Genomic DNA, 24,268 nt, shown 5'->3' on the forward strand with positions numbered 1-24,268 from the left:
ATGGAAAGGCATACCAATGATTAGCCAATCAGTTGAGTGGCACCGAATTATTTCCCCCCACTAATGAAACGAACACAGGCTATAATGCTAGCCTATGAAGGAACACCATTGGTTTGACATGACAGTTTTAAACCCACCACCACCACCACAAAGACACACACACACATTCAACTAACCCTCAACCTATTTACAGCGAGCCTTTCATGTAGTTCCCCCCACAAAAAAAATCCAAGCCCCCTTCCCACCACCACCACCCCCAGCCAGTTGACACTTATTGTCTATATTTATTCTCCATGCTGAGCAACTGTTCTCCCAACCAGTAACCCCACAGTCAAGAGCAGTCCCCTCACTCAGTCAGTCTGAGGACTGGTCAGTCAGTCTGGTGAAGGAGTCGAGGTGAGGACAACGACAACACACTGGGGAACCGTTGGAGGACCGAGAGAGAGAGAGAGGCGGAAAGAGAGAGAGAGTCGGAAAGAGTAGGAGATCAACTTTAAGAAGAAAGGGTTGGAGGGATTGTTTTTGGTGAGGTGGTGGGCATTCTTCTTTTGGTGATACAAGAAAGACACAACCTACCAGGGACCTGTGGCCCTTTCAGGGAGGAGAAGGAGATCTTTCATAAACCAGACCCGGATTACAGGTGACCACAGACGGTGAGTTGAAGTGAAGCCTCCAAGACTCTGGCCAACATGGAGGGCGGCAATGACCCCAACATGAAGTCCTTCATCATGGATGAGGAGACACTGAAGAGGAAGCAGCGGGAGAAGCTGAAGAAGATGCAGGCCACGGGCGGCAACCCCCGACCTGTGCGCTCCCTTTTCTTCCTCACGCTGAAGAATCCCTTCCGCAAGGCCTGCATCCAGATCGTGGAGTGGAAGTATCCTTACACTGACACTATATCATCTGCTTAGCCTTAAGAGTGACCTGAGATGAGCTGTGGCCAGCAGAGTCAATCTGACACTGGCAGCACAGTCAGTCACTCATTCAGTCACTCAGTCAGTCATTTATCACAGACCATTAATGGGTTGGTAGAAATGTGATAACAAGTTAAGTAATGAATACTTGTTTAAATTTGCTGTTAGAAAAATAAACTGATAAAGGGTTTATTAAGGCTCAGTAACTCAGACTCTTATCAAGAGTCATAGCACATTATTTTTTACAGTATATATGATTGTGTCTTATGTTAATTTATAACTTTTAACAGTAAGGGGTTAGCATAATGAACTTAATGAATGAAATCAGTAAACCAGTGAATTAGACCATAATAGAGAGCATTAAAAAAAACATTATTTGCAGTGTGTGATAGGGTCTTGCGCTGACTTATGCAGACATCTAACGGTAAAGAGTTAATGAAGGTATGAGTTTGTAACTGAATTTTAGACTTTCTTTAGGCAAAAATGTAGGTGAGTTGGTTGTAGTCCATGTATTCTGAGGGTAGGCAGCTGTCTGTAGAAGTCAGAGCCTAAAAACAGATACGCTAAGCTGATAGAATGCTGTCTCTCACACAGCTCTCTAGGTGGACGCACACACAAACACACACACACACACACACACACACACACACACACACACACACACACACACACACAAAAGACATTGAACTTAGGAGCTCATAAAATCATTTCAGTTAACCAAACATGCTTAGACAAAGAGGTCACATCCCAGTTAAAGGGATCCAGTTTTGACCTTACAGGTTTTATTGTATGATTTAGTGACAGTCAAAAGTTTGAGTGGAAGGCAATATTTAAAGATACCATTTATTCTTGTGGAGAAAAATGAAATACTTGCAAACTTAAAGAAATATGATTATGTTTAAAAGAAAGTAGTTGGCAACTATTCCTTAGTCTACTGTCCATATTGATACTTACAGGTCATAAAAGTTTTGTATTTCTAACTATTTTAGAGCGCCTGTACATGTAGAAATACATAGAGAAGATAACAGAGAAAAGAAAGTTTAATAAAGAGTGTTAAGTACACAGTTACACCCAGTTTATTCATCAAGCCTTCAGAGTCAGAGCACCATTTTAGAAAATATTTGACACCATTCTACACCATTCAGAAATATTTTCATTTTTGTTACTAACTCCCTCTTTAATGGAAAGTTCATTCAAAAGCTGTGTCAAGTTGATTAAGAATAACCTGATCTTTTGAGATACCAAAGGATACCAGTCTAAATCAGTACAAATTGTATGGCCTAACTATAAGTTATAAGAAAATAAACAAATACCAATGTATTTATTCACTCAGCTAAACACCTACATTTTAACATTCATACCTATAACTATCACAAAAATGAAGCAGGATCTTGTGACATAGGTGACTGTATGTAAAAAAAGACATTCTTCCCAAGTGCTGAAAAAGTTGTTTTCTGTACACAGTTCCTTCCTTCCTTCCTTTTTGCCCTAACCATACTCCTCAGACCCTTTGAGATCATCATCCTGCTGACCATCTTTGCCAACTGTGTGGCATTGGCAGTGTTCATGCCCATGCCTGAGGAGGACACCAACAACACCAACAGTAACCTAGTGAGTTCAGAAGCCTGACCTTTGCACCTGGCTTAGCAGGGCACTCAGACGTGACCCAAACCCAATGCTCACTCAAATACTGGATAAAGTTTTGAGGAATAACATGAAGTTCCAAAATACGGTAAATACAAGATCAACATGAGAAAACTCGACATGTAACTGACAAATGGACATGTAACTGATCTATTATTATAAAACAATCTAATCTTTTACGATAAATCAACTGTTGCTGAAAGCTAACCACACTGCTGGATATTCTGACATACGATCAATCCGACCCCACGTAAGCCTCCTACCGAGGGCCACTGACGATCAGGTTGGGAAAGACAGATTGGACGCTTGGATGAAGAGGGACAGCAGAGGGGGGGGGGGGATCAAAGCTCACTGTGGAAGTATTGAAATGGTGATTCATCACTGAGTCAACACGCCCTGCACGAGCCCAGCTAGATCAAATCACTCAGAGCTACACACAGAAAGACATTGGAGACGATGATATTTTCACAAGCGGCCCTGCAATTTATAGTTTGTATTTAGATTATGTCTTCACACTTTTACAGTATAGAGTGTGACAATTTGGTCCTAATTATTGGGTGGTACGGTACCTGAATAGCCACGGTAGACTTTTTAAATGAAAGTAAGCAGTAGTTTTAGCTAAACGGTCACTACTAGACTGAGTATTTGTATGGGTAGAGTATGTTGTCTGAACAACTCAGTACCCTAAAAGCATGGCCTCCAAATGCTTTAGAAGAAATCAGTCAACAGTTGTGTCAACAGTTAAATGAACATAAATTTGTTTTAAACTTTCGATCCAAAAAGTCTGTTTGTCTGTACACATGAGCAGACCTTGATTTACACATCTAAAGCAACCCTCTGTAAGGCAAGCCTCCCTCACTTAAGCCCTGAAAAACTTTCACGGAGCTGAAGCTCTTTTGTTATTAGACCTTGCTAAAATATCCCTATCCGTATAGGGGTGCGTCGGGCATCCCAGCGCTGCTCAGAGAGTGCCTGAGATGATAGTATCATCATGCTCTGGCTACTGACCCACATCTTGACAAATGACATGGCAGAGAGACTTTGTTAACACTCCGAGTGTTGCCAAGGGGCTTATAAAAAAATCCCCCTTTGTGGTGTGTGTGCGTGTGCGTGTGCGTGTGTGTGTACTGTATGCGTGTGCGCATGTGTGTGTGTGCCTGTGTGTGTGTGCCTATGCCTGTGCATGTGTGTGTGTGTGCACACACGGGTGTTGGTGGCATGCGAAGGCCCATCCATTATGACCTTGACCCTGGTGATTGATTGGAGCAGGTGCCCATTGCAGTCCTCCACTGGCCTATGCATCCCAATGGCTTTCTATTTAGAGCCAGACTGAATGCCCACTGCACACTGAGAGAGTATGGGATGACGCCACAACGGCCTCTACCGTAATCAATATGTGTGTGTGAGGAGGGTTAGTTCTGCATGGCTGGGAATACTTATGGAGTGTGTCGGCTACTGTAAATGCGAGCGTGCATAGTGAATGAGTGTGAGAGAACGTGGGGGCACTTCTGTTGTGGTGCGTAATGATGATATTAATGGCCAACATGTGTTTGCCTGTGTTGTGCAATTGCTGCACAGTATATATGTCTGTGTCTATGTTTGTGAGTGTGTGTGTGTGTGTGTGTGTGTGTGTGTGTGTGTGTGTGTGTGTGTGTGTGTGTGTGTGTGCTATATGTTCTAATATGTGTGTGTGCATACATTTCTGTGTTTCTGTGTATGTTTCGGTGGAGTAGTGTGTGTGTGTGTGTGTTTGTGTGTGTGTGTGTGTGTGTTTGTGTGTGTGTGTGTGTAAGACTTTTTCACATTTGTTGATCACCCTCTTTCACTGATGTGACTCCTACTTTCCACTGCTCCATAGTTGTCCCTTGTTCCTCCACCCGTATATCTTTATAACACGGTAATGTGACCCAGAATAGTACAAAGACTTCTGGGCAAGAGGCGCTCTCGTCAGCGAAACAACTCTTGCCCGCCTCTCTGCGTGAGAAGGGGGGAGACACAATGAAAGAGAATATGGCATGGTGAGTGATCAAGCCACCATTCCAAGTTGCCCTGGCTCCCTGTGACTCCCATGTCTGCCCTCCCCATCCCAGCCATTCCCAACATTCCTGGCCTGTCATAGGATCTGGGAATCCAGTCAAACACATTTTCAGTGGGGCCTTGAGAATAACAAGGGCCCATGTATTTTTTGTAACTTTGCCATGGAAAGTGATTTGATTAATGCCTGGTGTGAATAAATAGCAAACTAGGCCCTATTAGTCCCTTGAAACTAGATATGATCCAGTGAAAACTGCTTGGTATGTGCTGAATGGATGACGAAAGTAGGATAATCTATGGTCCCCATTTCAGACAGAGCTAAAGAGATAACTATAAAATGATTATTGACACAAATGTATCCCAGCATGACATACCATTCTCCCTGTGGTATCATCAACTATTCTTTTGCCTTACACCTTACAGGAAAGTTTGGAGTACATCTTCCTGATCATTTTCACCATGGAATGTTTCCTAAAGATTGTTGCGTATGGGTTGCTATTCCATGCAGACGCTTATTTACGGAACTGTTGGAACATACTGGATTTCGTCATTGTCACCATGGGGTAATAACACATTATGTCAGTTTCAGATTATTGCCATCTCTGAATCGTGTTACACAAAATAAATTATTCAATACTACTAATATATTCATATGTACTCACACTTTATGTTGCATGTGATATACTGGATATTACAATCAATATTAATATTTGCAGCAAATATAAATATATCTGGTGTGTTGCTATGACCCTGCCCAAAATATATTCTTAATTGTCCTGCATGTTTTTCTTACTGTGTCTGTTTTCTTGCTGTTATCTCAGACTGTTCACCATTGTTGTGGACTTCATCAACAACATCAGTGGGGTGGAGGCGCCCGTGGAGCAGAAGGGGGGAGGCTTTGACATGAAGGCCCTGAGAGCGTTCAGGGTGCTCAGGCCGCTTCGCCTTGTCTCTGGGGTGCCCAGTAAGGACTGCTATTTTGCTTTCAGGTTTTAAGTCTGGGACTATCTGAGGGAAGATTACTGTACATGTGTCTATAGATTTCAGCTAAGCTTGAAATATGAAATATTGAAATCTGGAGCAAAGCTACAGACAAATGAAATGATATTTGTTTGGGTGTGTCTCAAACGCTCTATCTCCTCACTTACCTTTCTTTTTATAGTTTTTTAGGATTGCACAGAGAAGGACAAGTTTCTTCAAAACAGATGTTTGCTCAGATCTTTGATAAGATTGTTTTACACAAGTTTGTCCTTTCCCTCCAGGCCTACAGGTGGTGATGAGCTCCATCCTTAAGTCCATGTTACCGATGTTCCACATCTCCCTCCTGGTTTTCTTCATGGTCACCATATATGCCATCGCTGGACTTGACCTCTTCAAGTGCAAAATGCACAAAACATGCTACTATACTGGAACACGTAAGTATAGTAAACAAACCAGCTACTTAATTGTATACAACTTTCAATTCATATTGTGTAGCCGCAACACTGCTGGTCTTGAACTTAAATAGGCACAAAGGCAACTTAAAGGAAACTTGAAGTCTCAAAGATAACAATTCACAATGTGAGAGAAATAATAATGAATCATTAAGCCTGTGTGCTGATGAGTGTGTGAGCATGATTTAGCTGCGTCTAGTGTTACTGAGTATGGTGGTACTGAGTATAGTGAGACTGAGTATCGTGGGACTGAGTGTAGTGTTGAGTGTGGTGGGATAGAGGAAAGTGTTCCTTAGTATGGCTTGACTGAGTATAGTGTTCCTTCATATGGTGGGACAGAGTCTAGTGTTAAGTATAGTGGGACCGACGATAGAGTGTCTGTGAATGGTTTGATTGAGTCTAGTGTTACTGAGTATGGTGTGACAGAGTTGACCCTGTGCTTTCTCGTGTTCTGCACAGGTATCATTGCGACCATGGAGAATGAGAATGCCTCTCCCTGCGCTCAGGCGGGAAATGGCCGCCGCTGCTCCGTGAATGGCACAGAGTGCCTGGCGGACTGGCCTGGCCCCAATAACGGCATCACCCACTTCGACAACCTGGGCTTCTCCATGCTGACCGTGTACCAGTGCATCACCACACAGGGCTGGACCGATGTGCTCTACTGGGTTAGCGTTTCTCTCACTTGTATTAATAGATATTATAAATTCTGTGTACTGTTAACATCCAGTTGTTTCACAGTGATAATGTTTTATTTTGCATTTGATCATGGTCTATGTGTAAATCTGTGTACATGTGTGTGTAAATGTATGGCTATTTGTGTGTGTGTGTGTGTGTGTGTGTGTGTGTGTGTGTGTGTGTGTGTGTGTGTTTGTGTACATATACAGGTGAATGATGCCATTGGTGTTGAGTGGCCTTGGATATATTTTGTCACCCTCATTCTGCTTGGCTCCTTCTTCATCCTCAACCTGGTTCTGGGAGTCCTGTGCGGGTATTGTCTCTCTTTCTGCCTCTCTCTCATGCAACGCAAATCGCATAAGGAAACTTGTATTGGTAACATATTCACAGAAGTTGAATAAGAATGGAGTTGTGGAGTACACAATATGTAAATGAGGGTCTCATCATTTTTTTCTGAAGTGTGGGTCAGGACAGACTCTGACATTGTATGTGGTCTCTCTGTCTCATCTCTCTCTCTCTCTCTCTCTCTCTCTCTCTCTCTCTCTCTCTCTCTCTCTCTCTCTCTCTCTCTCTCCCTCCAGTGAGTTTACTAAGGAGCGTGAGAAGAGCTCCAGGAGTGGTGAGTACCAGATGTTACGAGAACGCCAGCAGCTGGACGAGGACCTGAAGGGCTACATGGAATGGATCACCCAGGCTGAGATCATGGACAACGACCAGGAGGGCAAAGGTGACACACCTGGAACTGTGCCTAATTTCCCACCTGCAAACATACCACTCACACCACCAAATATACAAAACATTCCACCCCTAGTGAAGTGAAATGCAATGTGCCAATGGAAATGTGTACCTCTGTGCTTCTGTGTGTAGGACTGCTACCTCTTGTGGAAGGGTCAGATACTGAAAGTCTGTATGGTATGGAAGGAATCCAACGCTTTCTATATTATTTGTGAGTGCATTCAAAATCACACTTCTGCTATATTCCATTCAAAGCAATGGGAACAGCCATGGATCTCTCACTTTATCACAATTAAGATTTAAGGTATAGTTTAGACTGTAAGAGTTGAGCTCTCTTGTTTTTCATATAGGAAGCGAGCTAAGCAGTATAACCGTGTGTTCCGGAGGAAGTGTCGCACCTTTGTCAAGTCCCGGCTCTTCTACTGGTTGGTCATCCTGGTGGTGTTCTTCAATACTCTGGCCATCTCAACAGAGCATCACCAGCAGTCTGAGTCCCTCACCGATCTACAAGGTATAGAGAACGGAGAAAAAATCAACCAGTCAAACTCAAACCTATATCCAGTCAAACTCAAACCTATAAACTATATTGTGTTAACATTCACACAGCTGTTGTATGAGAGTTGTGCTCAGATAGACTTATGTAGTGCTTTCCTGAATATAGAGGTTTAAATCATGATTTCCAAAAATGCATCCAAGTGCCAGCACACACACAGACACACAGACACACACACACACACACACACACACACACACACACACACACACACACACACACACACACACACACACACACATTGTAAGAGAGATTCTGAATCTGAAAGAGCAATAGAATAACTGACCTCTCGCATATTTTTCTGTATATATTGTCATATCTCCTTTTTTTTCCTGACAGAGAATGTAAACAAGGTGCTGTTGTCCCTCTTTGCGGTGGAGATGTTCCTGAAGATGTACGCCCTGGGCCTGCCTTCATACTTCATGTCCCTCTTTAACCGCTTTGACTGCTTCGTGGTGTCCGTGGGCATCCTGGAGCTGATCCTGGTGCGGATGGATATCATGTCCCTCACAGGCGTCTCCGTGCTGCGCTGCATCAGGCTCCTCAGGCTCCTCAAGATCACCAAGTAAGAGGGAAGTGACACGGGGGAGTGAGTGTGTCAGGGTTCCCACGGGTCATGGAATTTCTGGAATATCATGGAATTTTAGAAAGTCTATTCCAGACATAGAAAGTCAGGGAATTGAATCATTCTTGAGGCAAAGTCATGGAATTTTATTGTAGCAGTTTAAAATTTACTTGCCAAAATACATTAACACAAATATTTCCCCGCAGAATTGGTGTATATCTGGTTATTAGCTGTGTAGGGGCAGCCGTGGCCTACTGGTTAGCGCTTCGGACTTGTAACCGGAGGGTTGCCGGTTAGAAACCCGACCAGTAGGCATGGCTGAAGTGCCCTTGAGCAAGGCACCTAACCCCTCACTGCTCCCCGAGCGCCACTGTTGTTGCAGGCAGCTCACTGCGCCGGGATTAGTGTGTGCTTCACCTCACTGTGTGTTCACTGTGTGCTGAGTGTGGTTCACTAATTCACTGATTGGGATAAATTCAGAGACCAGATTTCCCTCACGGGATCAAAAGAGTATATATACTTATATACTTATACTTAGCTTTACTGCTTGTTTGAGTAGTTGTGGTTAGCCCAACTTTGTTTTTTCAATGCCCATTTATTCATATCTCACTCTAAAAAAGGAAAAGATTCTTGAACGCTCTGTGGCTGCTCTGAAATCTTTGGTCGGTATATTGTACCATTCATTATATAGTAGGTCATTTTTTGTCAGGGAAAGTCAGGGAAAAGTCATGGAATTTTACATTTGACTTCGAGTGGGAACCCTGGTGTGTTCTTTGATTTCTCCGCTGCTCTCTTCTTTTTCACTCATGGGTTTAGAAATTTACTTTTCGTGATTGTTAGCGTCCTAGACCATTCTTTACTAGACTGCATGACAATGATATCACATCCTGTGTTGATACAGAACTGGACACTGGACTCTGTATTAGGCTTCAGCTGAGATGACCTATTTTCTCTCTGCTGGTTATTGATTTTTTTATGTATGCCTGTTGTGGGTCATACTCACACGACTTTGGCAACAAAATATCAGTTGAAACAGCCGTAAAACCTAAACCCACCTAAAAGTCAAGTAGATCTAGGGATGATACTGTGTATGTCATTTTATTTCCTTTATTTCCCTTTGTACTGTCTATGTACTGTTTTTATTTTGTGTTAATTCTTAACTGTTGTGTGGTCTGTGTTACGTACGTTTTCATGTGATGTGTTCCTGCTGCAGACAAACTGCTCGTTTAGGACAAAGAATAAACTGAATTGAATTGAACTAAGGGTCGATGTGATCGGCACGTGTGATGTGATGTTACTGTAATTCTCGCATCAGGTACTGGACTGGTCTGAGTAACCTGGTGGCGTCCTTGCTGAACTCCATCGCCTCCATCGCCTCTCTGCTCCTGCTCCTCTTCCTATTCATCGTCATCTTCTCCCTGTTGGGGATGCAGGTGTTTGGGGGCAAGTTCAACTTCCCTGACCACAGGATTCGCAGGAGCAACTTTGATAACTTTCCCCAGGCCCTCATTACAGTATTCCAGGTATGACTTCTCACTAACACTCTCACTAATAAGGTTCTTTTAAAGTCCTATGGGAATCCAATGCCTAACATAGGATTCGCATAGGATTTTGAAAGAACTTAATTTGATATAGAACTTGAATCTTCAAGAACTATGAGAAGAAACCTCTAATCCAATCCCTTTGGGGACCAAAGTCACAGTTTGGTTACTTTGTCAGTGTCCGTGTGAAATCGTTCTTGCTGTTGGTGCAGATCCTGACAGGCGAGGACTGGAACACGGTGATGTATGACGGTATCATGGCCCACGGTGGACCGTCCATGCCAGGCATTCTTGTCAGCATCTACTTCATCATTCTCTTCGTCTGTGGGAACTGTATCCTTCATTCCTCATCTAGGCCATGCCTGATTATTACCACATAGTGTAACCATGCCGTTTCACAAGACTAGGCACTAATAGAGAACTCGGGAACAGTGAGCAGGCTACCTTAAAAAGTGATCTGTCTCATAATGTTGTTTATGTATCTATCACAAATGAAATAATCATTTCCCTGACCAAAGGAGCACAGTCATTCTTCTGAATGTCTTCCTGGCCATTGCTGTGGATAACCTGGCCGAGGCAGAGAGTCTGACCTCAGCCCAGAAGGAGAGGGCTGAGGAGAAGAAGCGCAAGAAGATGTTGAGGTCAGTTGGGGACTTTGTGATGGCGCCTGTCTGTCACAGTCTTTATTGACCAGTTGCAGTTGGGGTGCATTAGAATGGTGCGTTCATGAGCAACTGGGAAGTGGGAGAATTCTCAAGTCAAGAGGGAGGGGGTGGGGTGGGGTGGGGTGGGGGGTGGGGGGTTACCTCACACCTGAACTGGGAACTTCCCGCTTTGAAATTTCAGTGTAGCCCTTCACAACATCCAGAAGGCAGAGCTGTATTAGAGGGAATTAGTCTCCCATGGGTTGTTCAGGCCTTTTTTAGCAGATGCCTGTTTTTTTTGTGATTTTTGTATAACCACCTCTACACCACAGTGTTTTGATGCGCAGTATCATTTGTTGTGATGTAGGGCCCTTATCCCAGATAAGAGCGAGGAGGAGAAGGCCCTGCTGGCAAAGAAACTGGCTGACCAGAGGGCCAAGACTGAAGGGATCCCTACCACTGCCAAGGTAAAAACTTGTCCCATAATAAACTAAAGGTGTTATAATAAATAGATTATTTACATATAGAATTAATTTTACAAGATTGTGTGTCCATAATGCCATTTTCAACATCTCAGTAACACTGTCATTTTGAACAGCTAAAGGTTGATGAGTTTGAGTCTCATGTGAATGAAATTAAGGATCCCTTCCCTCCAGCCGATTTCCCGGGTAAGTCATATTTCCCCTTACCTAGTATAATGTATAATAACCTCTTATAGCACTACAGTGAAGCTTGAGTTCCATATAATAAACTCTGTTACCTAGGTGATGATGAGGAGGAGGAGCCTGAGATTCCTGAGAGTCCTCGCCCTCGGCCAATGGCTGACCTCCAGCTAAAGGAGGAGGCAGTGCCTATGCCAGAAGCCTATGCCTTCTTCATATTTGGTCCAGAAAATAAGTAAGTGAATTTATACACTCACAATTGTTAGTTAACTGAAAATATAATATCAGTTGTTACAAACATGAATGCATGATACAAATTCACTTTAAATATTAGGTTTATATTTTCTAAACATCATACATGTAATCTTCTGTGTAAATACTCTAAACTGCATATCAAGATTCCACTTGTCTAGTGTTTTTGAGTTAATTCACTCGACTCACTCAAGCGCAAACTTTCTTCCCTCTGCAGGTTCCGTAAGCTGTGCCACAGAATCATCAACGCCACCACCTTCACCAACATCATCCTCCTCTTCATCCTCCTCAGCAGCATCTCTCTGGCGGCTGAGGACCCCATCGACCCAATGTCCTTCAGAAACCAGGTGACTAGTCCCGAGTGACCTGAATCTGTAGTTACTGGCACTTATTAAAAGCTACAGCATAATCCTGTTATAATATGAGATGCATGCACATAAAGGGAATTAGTCCCCATATTTCAGCTTGATGGCTCACTCATTATATTCACCATGTTGTTCCTGTTACATCTGCTCTAGGTCTTGGCTTATGCAGACATTGTCTTTACCTCTGTATTCACAGCTGAAATTGTCCTCAAGGTAAAACACTCACCCACTTTACTTTTTACATAGTCCAAGAATATGTTGAAGTGCTTTATCAATTAAATTGCCATACTAGCAAATGGTGATAGACACCTTAGCTGATAAAGTTGTCATGCTGTCAGACTTCTATACCCAGAAGCCTAAGTAACATGTAAAATAGCCTGCCTCTGTTCATGTGTTGGGTAAAAATATACTATTTGCTGTTCTGAACCTGGACTGTATCTGCTCCATATGTAGAATAATGTTGTGTTTATGTCAGATGACCACGTATGGTGCCTTCCTCCACAAAGGCTCCTTCTGCCGAAACTCCTTCAATATCCTGGATCTACTGGTTGTTGGAGTCTCTCTTCTCTCCATGGGAATGGAGTAAGTAAAGAGAATACATGATGTTTTACATATCAGACCATTTGTAGCATTTGTATATAGTTATAGTGGCAGATAAAAAGAATTGTGAAGTCTGTTTACTTTGTTTATGGAAGCTATCCCTGATTAAAGCTTTTTTATAGCTTCCTAGCCCTGTGACCTACCACAGGATCCCTGTGACAGGCTTGTGCAAAATTCCAGAATTGAATTGAAACTGGCTCTTAAATTCCAATTCAATTCTTGAATTGCACTTGCATTTCAATTGAGGTAGCAAACAGGAAGCAGAATTGTGCACAACCCTGCTGCGGACCTGCTGACACTGTCTCTGTCTGACCTCTGTGTTTGTGCTCTGTTCAGATCCAGCGCCATCTCTGTGGTGAAGATCCTCAGGGTACTGAGGGTGCTCAGGCCGCTGAGGGCCATCAACAGAGCCAAGGGACTCAAGGTAGCCTACACTCAATCCAGAACTTGTAGATAGTTCTGGACAGATAGTTTGGCCAATTCCGTTTCAACTATGATTGGTTCAGAGGCTATCATGTGACTCATGAGCTCCACTATATAGAGCTCTGCTTCAACCTGCCCGTGACACCCCCCTAGTGGTTCAGATGCTGCTGTCCTATTAAAACACAAAGTGCTGTATTTTATTATTATTTATATTTGTGTGTTGGTTTGGTGGTGCAAATCTAAATCTTATTCATTCCTGTCTCTTGTATATCCTTTAGCATGTCATCCAGTGTGTTTTTGTGGCCATTAAGAGCATTGGCAACATTGTCTTGGTCACTATGCTTCTGGATTTCATGTTCTCCTGCATAGGAGTTCAGCTTTTCAAGGTGAGTATCAATCAATGATCATTGATTGTTGATTGCCATCTCTACTGGAATTGTACTATAATATGACCTACATTTATGTATTTTCTTTAAACATTCGGTTACACTTTACTTGACAGTATCGACATAAGAGTGACATGACACTGTCATGAACGCGTCATAAACAAGTCATAAATGTTTATGACAGGATTCATGTGTCATGACAGTGTCATTTGTTCATGACAGTGTCATGTCACTCTTATGTCGATACTTTCAAGTAAAGTGTTACCAAACATTCTATATACTAAACATTAACTGACCTCATCATTGTCTTTTTGTATTATCAATCATGCTATATACTAAACATTAACTGACCTCATCATTGTCTTTTTGTATTATCAATCATGCTATATACTAAACATTAACGGACCTCATCATTGTCTTTTTGTATTATCAATCCAAAAGGGGAAGTTCTTTTACTGCACAGACCCTGCTATGATGACTGAGCAAGACTGCAGGTAGGTGGTGCGATTGGAGAACAGCAAACCTTCATCGTCCTCTCTTGTCTCCTACTGTGATCTCTCATGCTGGTCTGTCATCTTCAGAGGGAACTACATCATGCACCAGGAGAACGCTCTTCATGAAATGGTGGTCAGCAGGCGAGAATGGATGAACAGTGACCTGAATTTTGATAATGTGCTGAATGGCATGTTAGCTCTCTTCACTGTCTCTACATTTGAGGGTTGGCCAGAGTAAGTTGCACTAGCTATTTAGTAGAAAGTTTTACATTTTATGATAGCTACACACAATTAAGTATTTATTCAGCATTTGTAAACTAAATGCTTAATAAATGCTAAATCACTAAATGCGTTGTTCCTTATTTGTAAAGCATTGTTGTTACATTAATTCTCATCAGTAAAGCATTTGTACACACAGTTATAAATGGTTTGTTTATAGTAAATAACCCTATATCTTAAATATGTTTATAAATCATTTTTTAATACTTAATAAATTATACAATAGTCATTTTTCCTGTATTTAACAGTTGTTACATACACTTGCACTAATGATTATTAGGGTGTGGATACATGTTTTATAAACCACTTCCTAATACTGTAATTCATGATTAACTCAGGAGTTACAAGTGGTTAGTTAATGATATTTTGTGAGCTCATCTAATGTTTTAAAGTTTACATATTTTAGATATAGGCTTATTCACTATGAACAAACCATTTATAACTGTGTGTACAAACGCTTTACTGATAAGAATTACTGGAGGAACAATGTTTTACAAATGAGGAACAAAGCATTTAGTAATAGCTTACAAATGCTTAATAAACGCTTAGTTGTATGTAGTTATTATAAAGTGTTACCGAAAGTTTCCATAATGTTGAATTATTAATGTTACTAGTATTTTCAAATATTTGTTCATATCAAAGGTTTACCCATGTCTCTCTTTTGTCTGTCTTTCACTTGCCCTCTCTCTTTCATTCTCTCTCTCGCTCTCTCTCTCATACACACACACACACACACACACACACACACACACACACACACACACACACACACACACACACACACACACACACACCACATCTTTAGACTCTTATACAAAGCCATAGATTCAAACAAGGAGGACACGGGTCCACTCTACAACAACCGTATACCAGTCTCCATTTTCTTCATCATCTACCTCATCCTCATTGCATTCTTCATGATGAACATCTTTGTGGGTTTTGTCATCGTGACCTTCCAGGAGCAAGGAGAACAGGAATACAAGAACTGTGAGCTGGACAAGAATCAGGTGCTTCATAATGGCAATGTCATAAATGAAATTGAATAGAAAGTTCTTACCTCTTTTTCTATGGTTCAGTCAAACCGAATTTAGTTTGGCTGAAAAACATCGGTTCAGTCTGGGTCCAGTCAGTGTCAATGCCTTTACAAAACATTTTACTGTTAACTACATATAATATCATAAATACATATCATAAATATGTATCATATTTAGTCTACATAGATTATTCTGTACAGTATTTTGTAACTGTTTGAATTTGTGTTTTATAGCGCCAGTGTGTTCAGTATGCACTGAAAGCCCGGCCACTCCGTTGCTACATTCCCAAGAACCCGTACCAGTACAAGGTCTGGTACATCGTCACGTCATGCTACTTTGAGTACCTCATGTTCCTGCTCATCATGCTCAACACCATGTGTCTGGGGATGCAGGTAAGACTATAGTGCAGACTATGGTGCTAGTGGTGGTTCTCACTGGTGGTAAACATTAGGGGATCACTTGAGGATCAACATTTTCAGTGTGTCTTTTGCTGTGGGATTGCAATAGCAAACCATACGATCAAAGTGTTTTATGATGATGAAATGTAACCCGAATATATGTGGTCTGTTCCTCTTTAAAATATCTATTCTGCAGCACTGCAACCAGTCTCAGCATGTCACGGATCTCTCAGACATGCTTAATGTGATCTTCACCGTGCTCTTCACAGTGGAGATGATCTTAAAACTAATGGCCTTCAAAGCTAAGGTGACATACTCATCATTCCTCTTTCTTTGTGTTGAGGGAATCAGTGGAGTAGCCATACCTGACATTTACTTTTGCACTGTCTTTCCACAGGGCTACTTTGGGGATCCCTGGAATGTCTTTGACTTTGTCATTGTCATTGGCAGTGTCGTTGATGTCACCCTCAGTGAGATTGATGTAAGTATTTTTACATTTTTGTTTGACTTCTATTTATACTGCCCTTCTGTTTATACTGGGTTCGGCTAAACACAGCTACTGTTTTTTAATGATTAGTATAAATTATATAAATATATGGCCAATATTTTTTGTGAACAGTAATCAACTTCATCTATAAACTTCAGTCAGGAGATGAAAGTTCCCATCTTATCTTTATTTCGTATCTTCAAGCAAGCTACAGCACTACAGTAGATACATAAAAAATTAATAGTTGAGTGTAAGATGTCTTGCCCACTGCGTCACCATATGTCTGTTCACTCCAGTCCAGCCTACAGTCCAGCTCTAGCTTTGTTGAGATGGTCAGTAAGTCCTATATGTCCTATAGCGTCTGTCTTTTCCTTCCGGTCAACACGGCTCGTGCCGCACAGCTCCACCGCTCCTCCGCTGGTGCACCGCAGACTGCTGTCATGCCCACACGACACACCAGCCACTTCACTGTTAGCCTGCGGCAGTGCTGCACCTTCACCATGTCACCGTTTCAAATTCAGCCTTTTGCTTTGTACACTTGCTGCACACTCTCTTGGCTGAGCACCTGGATGTTTTGGCACCATGCGTCAACATTCAAACTTGTGAAGGCAGATTCAGAAAGTTCTAGATGTTTACTTCCCCTTTCTCCCTTCTGCAATCACAGACAGCCTTGGCTTCACAGGGAGGACTGTACTGTCTCCACGGTTGTGAGGTAACTATGATGACTTGTTTCATGAGTGTTTCTCCCATGTCTTCAGCTCAGTGTGTGTTAGGTGCATGCATCAGGGAGGATCATTTTTGAGTCATCATGCAGGCAACAGAAAGTTTTGTAAAATGCCCTTTGTTCTTTCAGGAGGTGAATCCAATGCAAGCCATAGCAGTAAGTGTTCTTTCACTAACTTAGCTGCAAATAATTCACAAGACCACTGAACATGTTCTTGTTAATGACATTTTTTCTGATAAATATTTCTGAGATTGGCTTGGATGATGGAACTGTTTTCTCACAGGAATCAGAAAATGCCAGTGTGTCCATCACATTCTTCCGTCTGTTCCGTGTCATGCGTCTGGTCAAACTGCTGAATCGCTTTGAGGGCATCAGAAACCTCTTGTGGACCTTCATCAAATCTTTCCAGGTATGAGAGTACCCTGGTTGAAAAATAGACTAGTGTAAATCTCAGGGCAGTTTGTGAATTCCTTATGATAACAATTACTTCTTAAATTCCTTGTAAATATTTAGCAGAAATAGATTGTGTAATAGAATAAGTCTAGTTGTTTATTCTAAATAATTGGCTGAATATAGAATAAAAGCTGGTTTCTGTCTTGCTTTACCACTCCACTGATCTTCTGTTTGTTTCTAGGCTTTGCCTTATGTCGCTCTTCTGATCGTCATGCTCTTCTTCATCTATGCCGTCATTGGGATGCAGGTGAGACCTCTGTAACAGACCGGCAGCATTGTTACAGCAATGAAAATCCATCAAAAAGACTATGTTTTAACAGTGCTATATGGATTCACACAATCAAGCAACACATAGCAGATGTTGACCCATTTGCCTTTTCTGTACTTTTATTTAAATGTTGTCACTGTCTTTTTTGTCTTTTTCTAGGTGTTTGGTAAAATAGCGTTGATAGACGGAACACAGATCAATCGCAACAACAACTTCCAGACATTTCCTATGGCAGTGTTGGTACTCTTCAGGTAAGCATAGCACTGGGAATTACAGTAATGTACTGTAGGTGTATGGGCCTACTGAATAGATGACATGTGAAGTGTCATGTTTGACCACACAAGTCTATATCTGTGCTGTGGATGGTGTGTAGGTGTGCGACTGGGGAGGGCTGGCAGGAAGTGATGTTGGGGTGCATGTACGGCCAGCGCTGCGACCCCAAGTCCGACTACCTGCCTGGGGAGGAGTACACCTGTGGCTCTGGCATCGCCATCCTCTACTTCATGAGCTTCTACATGCTCTGTGCTTTCTTGGTGAGAAAGACACGCATTCACACACGCACACACTCACTCACTTTCTCTCTCTCTCGCGACACACACGACACACACACACACACACTGGTGGTATGGGTGATCAAAGGGCAATGAACACATGTTTGTTTTTTTGCAATAGATTATCAACTTATTTGTGGCTGTGATTATGGATAACTTTGACTACCTGACACGTGATTGGTCTATACTTGGGCCACATCACCTGGATGAGTTTAAGAAGATCTGGGCAGAGTATGATCCTGAGGCCACGTGAGTACAATCAACCTCTTGTTAAACATACTTTTTTTAAGCATCTTTGGGCCAGAGTTTGTGGAGATTTCTTTTAGATTCAATACTTCAAAGCTGCGAGTAAAGGTTTCACTTCAGATGTGTATGAACATTCCTCTTCTAGTAGACCATGACAAATGGAAACCTTGATCATGATTAAAGAAACGTTCTGTAATAAGCTAATTTATCACAATTTTGTTTGTTTTGTCATTTCTTTTGTCTAACAGTGGGCGCATTAAGCATTTGGATGTGGTAACACTCCTACGTAGGATCCAGCCTCCTTTGGGTTTTGGGAAGTTCTGCCCTCATCTGGTTGCTTGCAAGGTGGGAAATAAGTATGGCTACTCATCCACAAAGCATGTAAAGCTGGCTTGGTTCTCAACTGGCTATACTGACCTTCATGTGTTCACATTACAATTATAGAGGCTGATCTCCATGAACATGCCCCTGAACAGTGATGGTACAGTTACGTTCAACGCCACACTCTTCGCCCTGGTCAGGACTGGGCTCAAGATCAAGACAGAAGGTTAGTGGGCCTCTAGTTCTCTGTGTTAATGGCATGACAGCATATCCTGAATAGAAGCTGCCCCTACACAGATCTGTCAACGATCTGGCCTGTTGTTTAGAGGTTAGATCACCTGGTTGAATTATACGCACATGCCTGGTGTTTGTCTTCTTTAACTTTTATATTTATCATATCAATTCATAATTGACGGCGGCATAAGTACAGGGCAACTGAGTACCGGCGGTCATGATTGGTGAGGACACGTCAGGCCACACCGGGCGCACACTGGGCACGCTGGGCCTGTAAAATCTGGTGTAGCCAGTTCCACTGATTTCAGTGGAAGCTAATTGTTGCAACATATGCTCCACGAATAGAACGCATCAGTTGCGCGCCTGGTAGGCCTATAGCCCGCCTGTAATTGTTTTTGTAATGATGAGTAATTAAAGCTGTCAGGACTACTAGATTAAGTGATGAAATGTTGATGAAGTGATTGATAAAGTGTTGTTTGACAGGTAACTTTGAGCAGGCCAATGAAGAACTGAGGGCCATCATCAAAAAGATCTGGAAGAGAACCAGCATGAAGCTGCTGGACCAGGTCATTCCACCTATTGGGGGTTAGTAGGCCAAACAGTCATTCTGACACAGGCTGATCTTAAAGGATAATTCCGGTGTGATTTTGACCTAAAGTGTGTTGAAACATGATAACGAGTGTGAATGTATGTCTCATAGCTCACCTCGGCTTGTCCCCTGCACTCAGAAATCTGGCGCTAGTTAGCCAATGCTACCAACACAGTGTTTCGTTGTGGTGCCTCAGGCATCGGCCTAGCCATGCAAATAAATCACTGTTTTACACCATTTACGAGGCTCAAAGTAGCTTCCGAGGGCCTTGACATTTAAAACTAGACATAGAGAACTTTGAAAAAGCACTGGTAGTTTATTTACAAGACGATTTATACAGACAGTACCTTAAGGAATTTTACCGTTCGACGCCATCTTGAATTTAGTCACGATATAAGTCGGCGGCTCTAGTATGAACGAACAGGTATGATAAGGGATCAGATTCCAAAAATAATTCCGTGAAAATGCATGGATTCCAGTTGCTGCTACGGAAGCAACTGAATCCATGCATTTCCACTGAATTATTTTTGGAATCTGATGTTTCAACACACTTTAGGTCAATATCACACCGGAATTCTCCTTTAAACACATTACAATCATGGTCACAACATTGAAACCTCTAAGAAGTCAGGTACATGGGACCCTTGCATGCTCTAAAGTACGAACTCCTGTCCATTACAGATGATGAGGTGACTGTAGGGAAATTCTACGCCACCTACCTGATCCAGGACCACTTCCGCAGGTTCCTGAAGAGACAGGAGGAGTACTATGGCTATCGGCCCACTAAGAACAAGAACAATGCTGAAATACAGGTGAGAAGCTCTCCAGAGGCACCCTCTCGGCCTGTCAGCCTCACTCCATTTTTAACATCATTTTTACAGTATATCATATCATATTATAGAATTAATTGAAGAATTGATATACGCCCCTTGGCATCAATATTCGACACCATTTAGCGCTAAGATGGTACCCAGTTAGTCATAAACTGACTAAAAGGGTCACAATCCTACATGATCAACAATAAGGTTAAAGAACTGCATTGTGTTCCTTTAAGTTTATTTTTTAGGAGACTTATGTCACGTCCCAGCCTCTTCCTCCCCTTACCCTGTCCTTCGTTCCCCTGTCTGTCTCCTCTGTGGCCCCTTCCCTCCCACCTGCCCCTCTCTCAGGCTGGTCTCAGGAGCATTGAGGACGAGGCAGCTCCGGAGCTGCAGAGGACCATCTCAGGGGACCTGATGAATGAGGACGAGATGGACCGCGCCATGGATGAAGCGGCCGAGGAGGCCATCTACAGGGTAGGAGGAAACACAGCTAGTGTAACCAACGAGACTGGTAATGTGTGGACACACAGACACACACACACACATAAACACACACACACAAACATACACACTCACACAGAAACACACACACACACACACACACACATTCGCGCACACACACACAAACACACACACGCTCGCACGCACACACAAACACACGCATGCTCATACGCACACCCACACACACACAAAAACACACACACACCCGCACACATGCAGGCACCCATACAAATATTCAACTTATACCAACACCTTACAAATGAGATCAGAACCATTGTGTACCATCCTCATTGGGGTTATGATGACTCTCTTGCTGTGCCAATGCTCAGAGGGCAGGTGGGCTGTTTGGGAACCATGTGGATCCCTTCGCCCTGGAGCAGGGCAACCCCAACACCACCCAGGCGACCAGCATGAGGCCACTGCAGATCACAGATAGCAAGCCAGAGGAAGCAGAGCACTCGGTAGGCTTCCTCCATTACCACCCCAACACCAACAACAGCAACGCACACAATGACAACTTCAACAACAATAACAGGTGAGTCAATGCCCTCTGAAGCGTGTCCATGTCTTGGCAGATGAAAGTACTGTTGATGTAAATGTCACACACACACACACACATACACAAACGGAGACATATGGAATTACGTTTTACTGGTCTGTACCCCTCAGACTTACAAGCAGCTGTTCCCATAACAGCCAACACTGCTAGACTCAAACTTCATAATGACACTTCCCTTACTTCTTGTTCTAACAGTGTGTCAATATGTTTATGTGTACACATTACAACACAATATGCTCTTTTCCTGCAGGTTTGACTTTGAGAATGAGGCGGTCGCTCTCTCAACGGTCAGTTGGCATGTCAGCCTGAGTGGACGACACATCTCACCAGGTTTGATAAAAAAAAGAATCTATTTGAGTCACTAGCAAATTATAGGGTCATTATAGATGCAAACTTGTACGTGTTACAGGCCATATGTGCTTTTTTATATAAAATAGAGGATTCAGTACACACATATTGTTAGTTAAAAATGGAATTACTATAAAATGTTCTTTAAAGACCATGTTCTGTTGCTGCACATGCAGGTGGTGTCCAACAGAACACAGGCTCTCATGTAAGACCATGATCATATTTATCTCACCTCATGATGTTTGTCCTGTCTCCTTCTTCATACTTTTATTTAAAATATTTATTAAACGCTTTGCTCTTCCAGGCCACTTGGGGCAGAGCTGAGACCACCCATTCACAAGTAACTTCCCATCAAAATCCCACAGGCTCTACTGATAAGCTGATTAAAGAGGTGAGAAAGATATAGTACATATAGAACATATAATACATGGAGAACATGGGGGAGGGGATTACACAAAATGAAAAAGAGGCCAGAAGGGTTTATTATTAAGAGGGAGTGAATGAGTGAACTCACATTGTCAGTTTCTCAGTTTTTGGAATTTTGTATTCAATGTGATGAAGACAGTGTTACACAATGTGCATTTGCCAATCAGTGTGGCCATAGCACTGAAGAATACTGTAGATATATATATAGATAGATATACCAATATACTGTAGATGCTTGATTCAAAGAATCAAGATTCACCGAATGCCCAGTATTATCGTCAATCTATTATAGTCAAGTCAAGCCAAGTCGGCTTTATTGTCAATTTCTTTACATGCACTGGTCATACAAATAGTTGAAATTTCGTTTCTTACTTTCCCATGCAGACATAGACATACTTTAGACATAGACACAGCCATAGACAATAAAAAATAAGAATATACAGACATACCACATACAGACATTAAAGTGCGAGACTGAAATATAGAACATATATCAAAATATAGAAATATAGAACATATATCAAAAAAATAGAGGTAGTTGTGTTGTATATTTACATAGTCCTAGCGTAACCTTCTGACAGAGTAGTAGTAGCAGCAGCATTGTGGCAGAGTGATAAATAACATTGATAACATTTACATGAAGTTTAAACTTGTGCTTGTGTGTACTGTATATTTACATTGATATGCCGTCATTTCAAGTATATCAGGCTTGATATGAAGCAGCAACACGTTAGACTGCGCAGTCACAGTGCAGTTCCACAGGGCGGTCCTGGGGGAGTGTTGGGGGGGGGGGGGGGTAGGGTAGACAGGATCCTAGGTTCCTAGGTTCCTGGCTGGCTACAGTGTACTTAGTGTAATAAAGAATTTTATTTTTGTCCTCATATGAGATCTTTTAATTTGTCATAGATACACTCATCAGCATTGCCTGTAATTAAACTCTTGTGTCTGTCCAGATCCTTGTCAGTAATGGTTTGCAAGCCATGGCTGAGGACCATCTGTTTGTGACGGTGACCAAGCGAGACATGGCTGTAGCCCTAGAAATGGACCTGGATGACATGGAGCATGCTGCGTCCACCCTTCTGAAGGATTATCAGGGTCATATGACTGAAGGCCGGGAACTTCGTCCAATCAGCATTCAGAGAAGGGCTAGAAATTCACTCCAGGCAGACACTCCTGTCTAGACCCATGGGCTTGTGTCGTGTATTTTCGTTGCATGTCTGAACGGAGGTTGATCCACCTGTAAATGACAAGCGAACACTTGAGGTGTCATGGGCCCTTTCTGGGAAACATCAGAAGGAAGATGTGGGGTTGGCACTGGTTGACTTAACCCTCTTTAGATGGACATCCCTTAATGGGCGTCTCAGTGATGTTTCCAGAGTTGTGCAGTTTTTAAACTGTGGCCAGAGGTAAAGAAGTACTTGATCTCATGATTGAATAAGTATGAGACCTCAAGGCATTTTTATGGTAGGAGAGACAGAGGTGCATACTGTTCCCTTTAAATGCTGTATGTGCTGTACCTTCTTTTATTCTTCACATTTTTAGCAGAAAGATACAAAGAAAAGAATTCTGTACAGTTTGGCCATAAAGTAAGAATATGAAATAAATTTGCTGTGAAAACAGCTTTTAGCCACCTACTCTCTGAAGGGATCATAAGTAAAGCAAGGCCGCATGTTAACAATAAACAGTGTGATGGCTGCCCACTCAGGCAAATACAAAACAAGGTATTGTATTACTGTCTGTCATGTTTTGGTTTTTTGTTTTTCATTTCAATTCATGTTTGTTTGATCTGCATTTTGTTGAGAACATGACAGATACGATGCAATATATTTAACAGGGCAATTGTCCATATTTGTCAAGAACTCCAGCCAAAGTGTACTGTTGACTTTAGAAGGAGTACATACTAATTTAGTATGAATCGTGTCCTTTTTGCACAGCAGTTATGTCGTGACTAAATTCAGAGAATATCAAATAAACTATTTATCCAAAACCAACCCACCATCATTTCATAACGCTGACCAGTCACCAATTACACTTATGACACATGATCAGCACCTCACCCTCCTACACCAGACACTGGCTTTATCATAGGACCTGATTCTGTCTTCCACC

General features: G+C 42.2%; 1 protein-coding gene across 1 annotated transcript; it reads left to right on the forward strand.

The window, feature by feature from the left end:
* The first annotated feature begins 355 nt into the window (after positions 1 to 355).
* On the forward strand, positions 356 to 24,150 carry cacna1sa (calcium channel, voltage-dependent, L type, alpha 1S subunit, a). The gene is made up of 45 exons (XM_048253986.1): positions 356 to 877; positions 2,420 to 2,525; positions 5,016 to 5,155; positions 5,414 to 5,556; positions 5,855 to 6,007; positions 6,485 to 6,690; positions 6,910 to 7,013; positions 7,282 to 7,427; positions 7,568 to 7,646; positions 7,786 to 7,946; positions 8,328 to 8,553; positions 9,869 to 10,076; positions 10,307 to 10,427; positions 10,621 to 10,735; positions 11,106 to 11,205; positions 11,337 to 11,406; positions 11,503 to 11,635; positions 11,870 to 11,999; positions 12,171 to 12,230; positions 12,493 to 12,599; positions 12,954 to 13,041; positions 13,319 to 13,426; positions 13,868 to 13,920; positions 14,008 to 14,154; positions 15,005 to 15,206; positions 15,467 to 15,625; positions 15,828 to 15,938; positions 16,029 to 16,112; positions 16,783 to 16,830; positions 16,972 to 16,998; positions 17,126 to 17,251; positions 17,477 to 17,542; positions 17,723 to 17,814; positions 17,937 to 18,096; positions 18,236 to 18,363; positions 18,609 to 18,705; positions 18,805 to 18,907; positions 19,399 to 19,500; positions 20,186 to 20,316; positions 20,674 to 20,799; positions 21,156 to 21,361; positions 21,636 to 21,715; positions 21,910 to 21,938; positions 22,038 to 22,124; positions 23,113 to 24,150. The coding sequence occupies exons 1-45, from the start codon at positions 690 to 692 to the stop codon at positions 23,338 to 23,340; spliced, it is 5,484 nt and encodes a 1,827-aa protein (XP_048109943.1). The 5' UTR covers positions 356 to 689; the 3' UTR covers positions 23,341 to 24,150.
* Positions 24,151 to 24,268: the final 118 nt, after the last annotated feature.

This window comes from Alosa alosa, chromosome 10 (assembly GCF_017589495.1).
Source record: "Alosa alosa isolate M-15738 ecotype Scorff River chromosome 10, AALO_Geno_1.1, whole genome shotgun sequence".
NCBI classification, from domain to species: Eukaryota; Metazoa; Chordata; class Actinopteri; order Clupeiformes; family Clupeidae; genus Alosa; species Alosa alosa.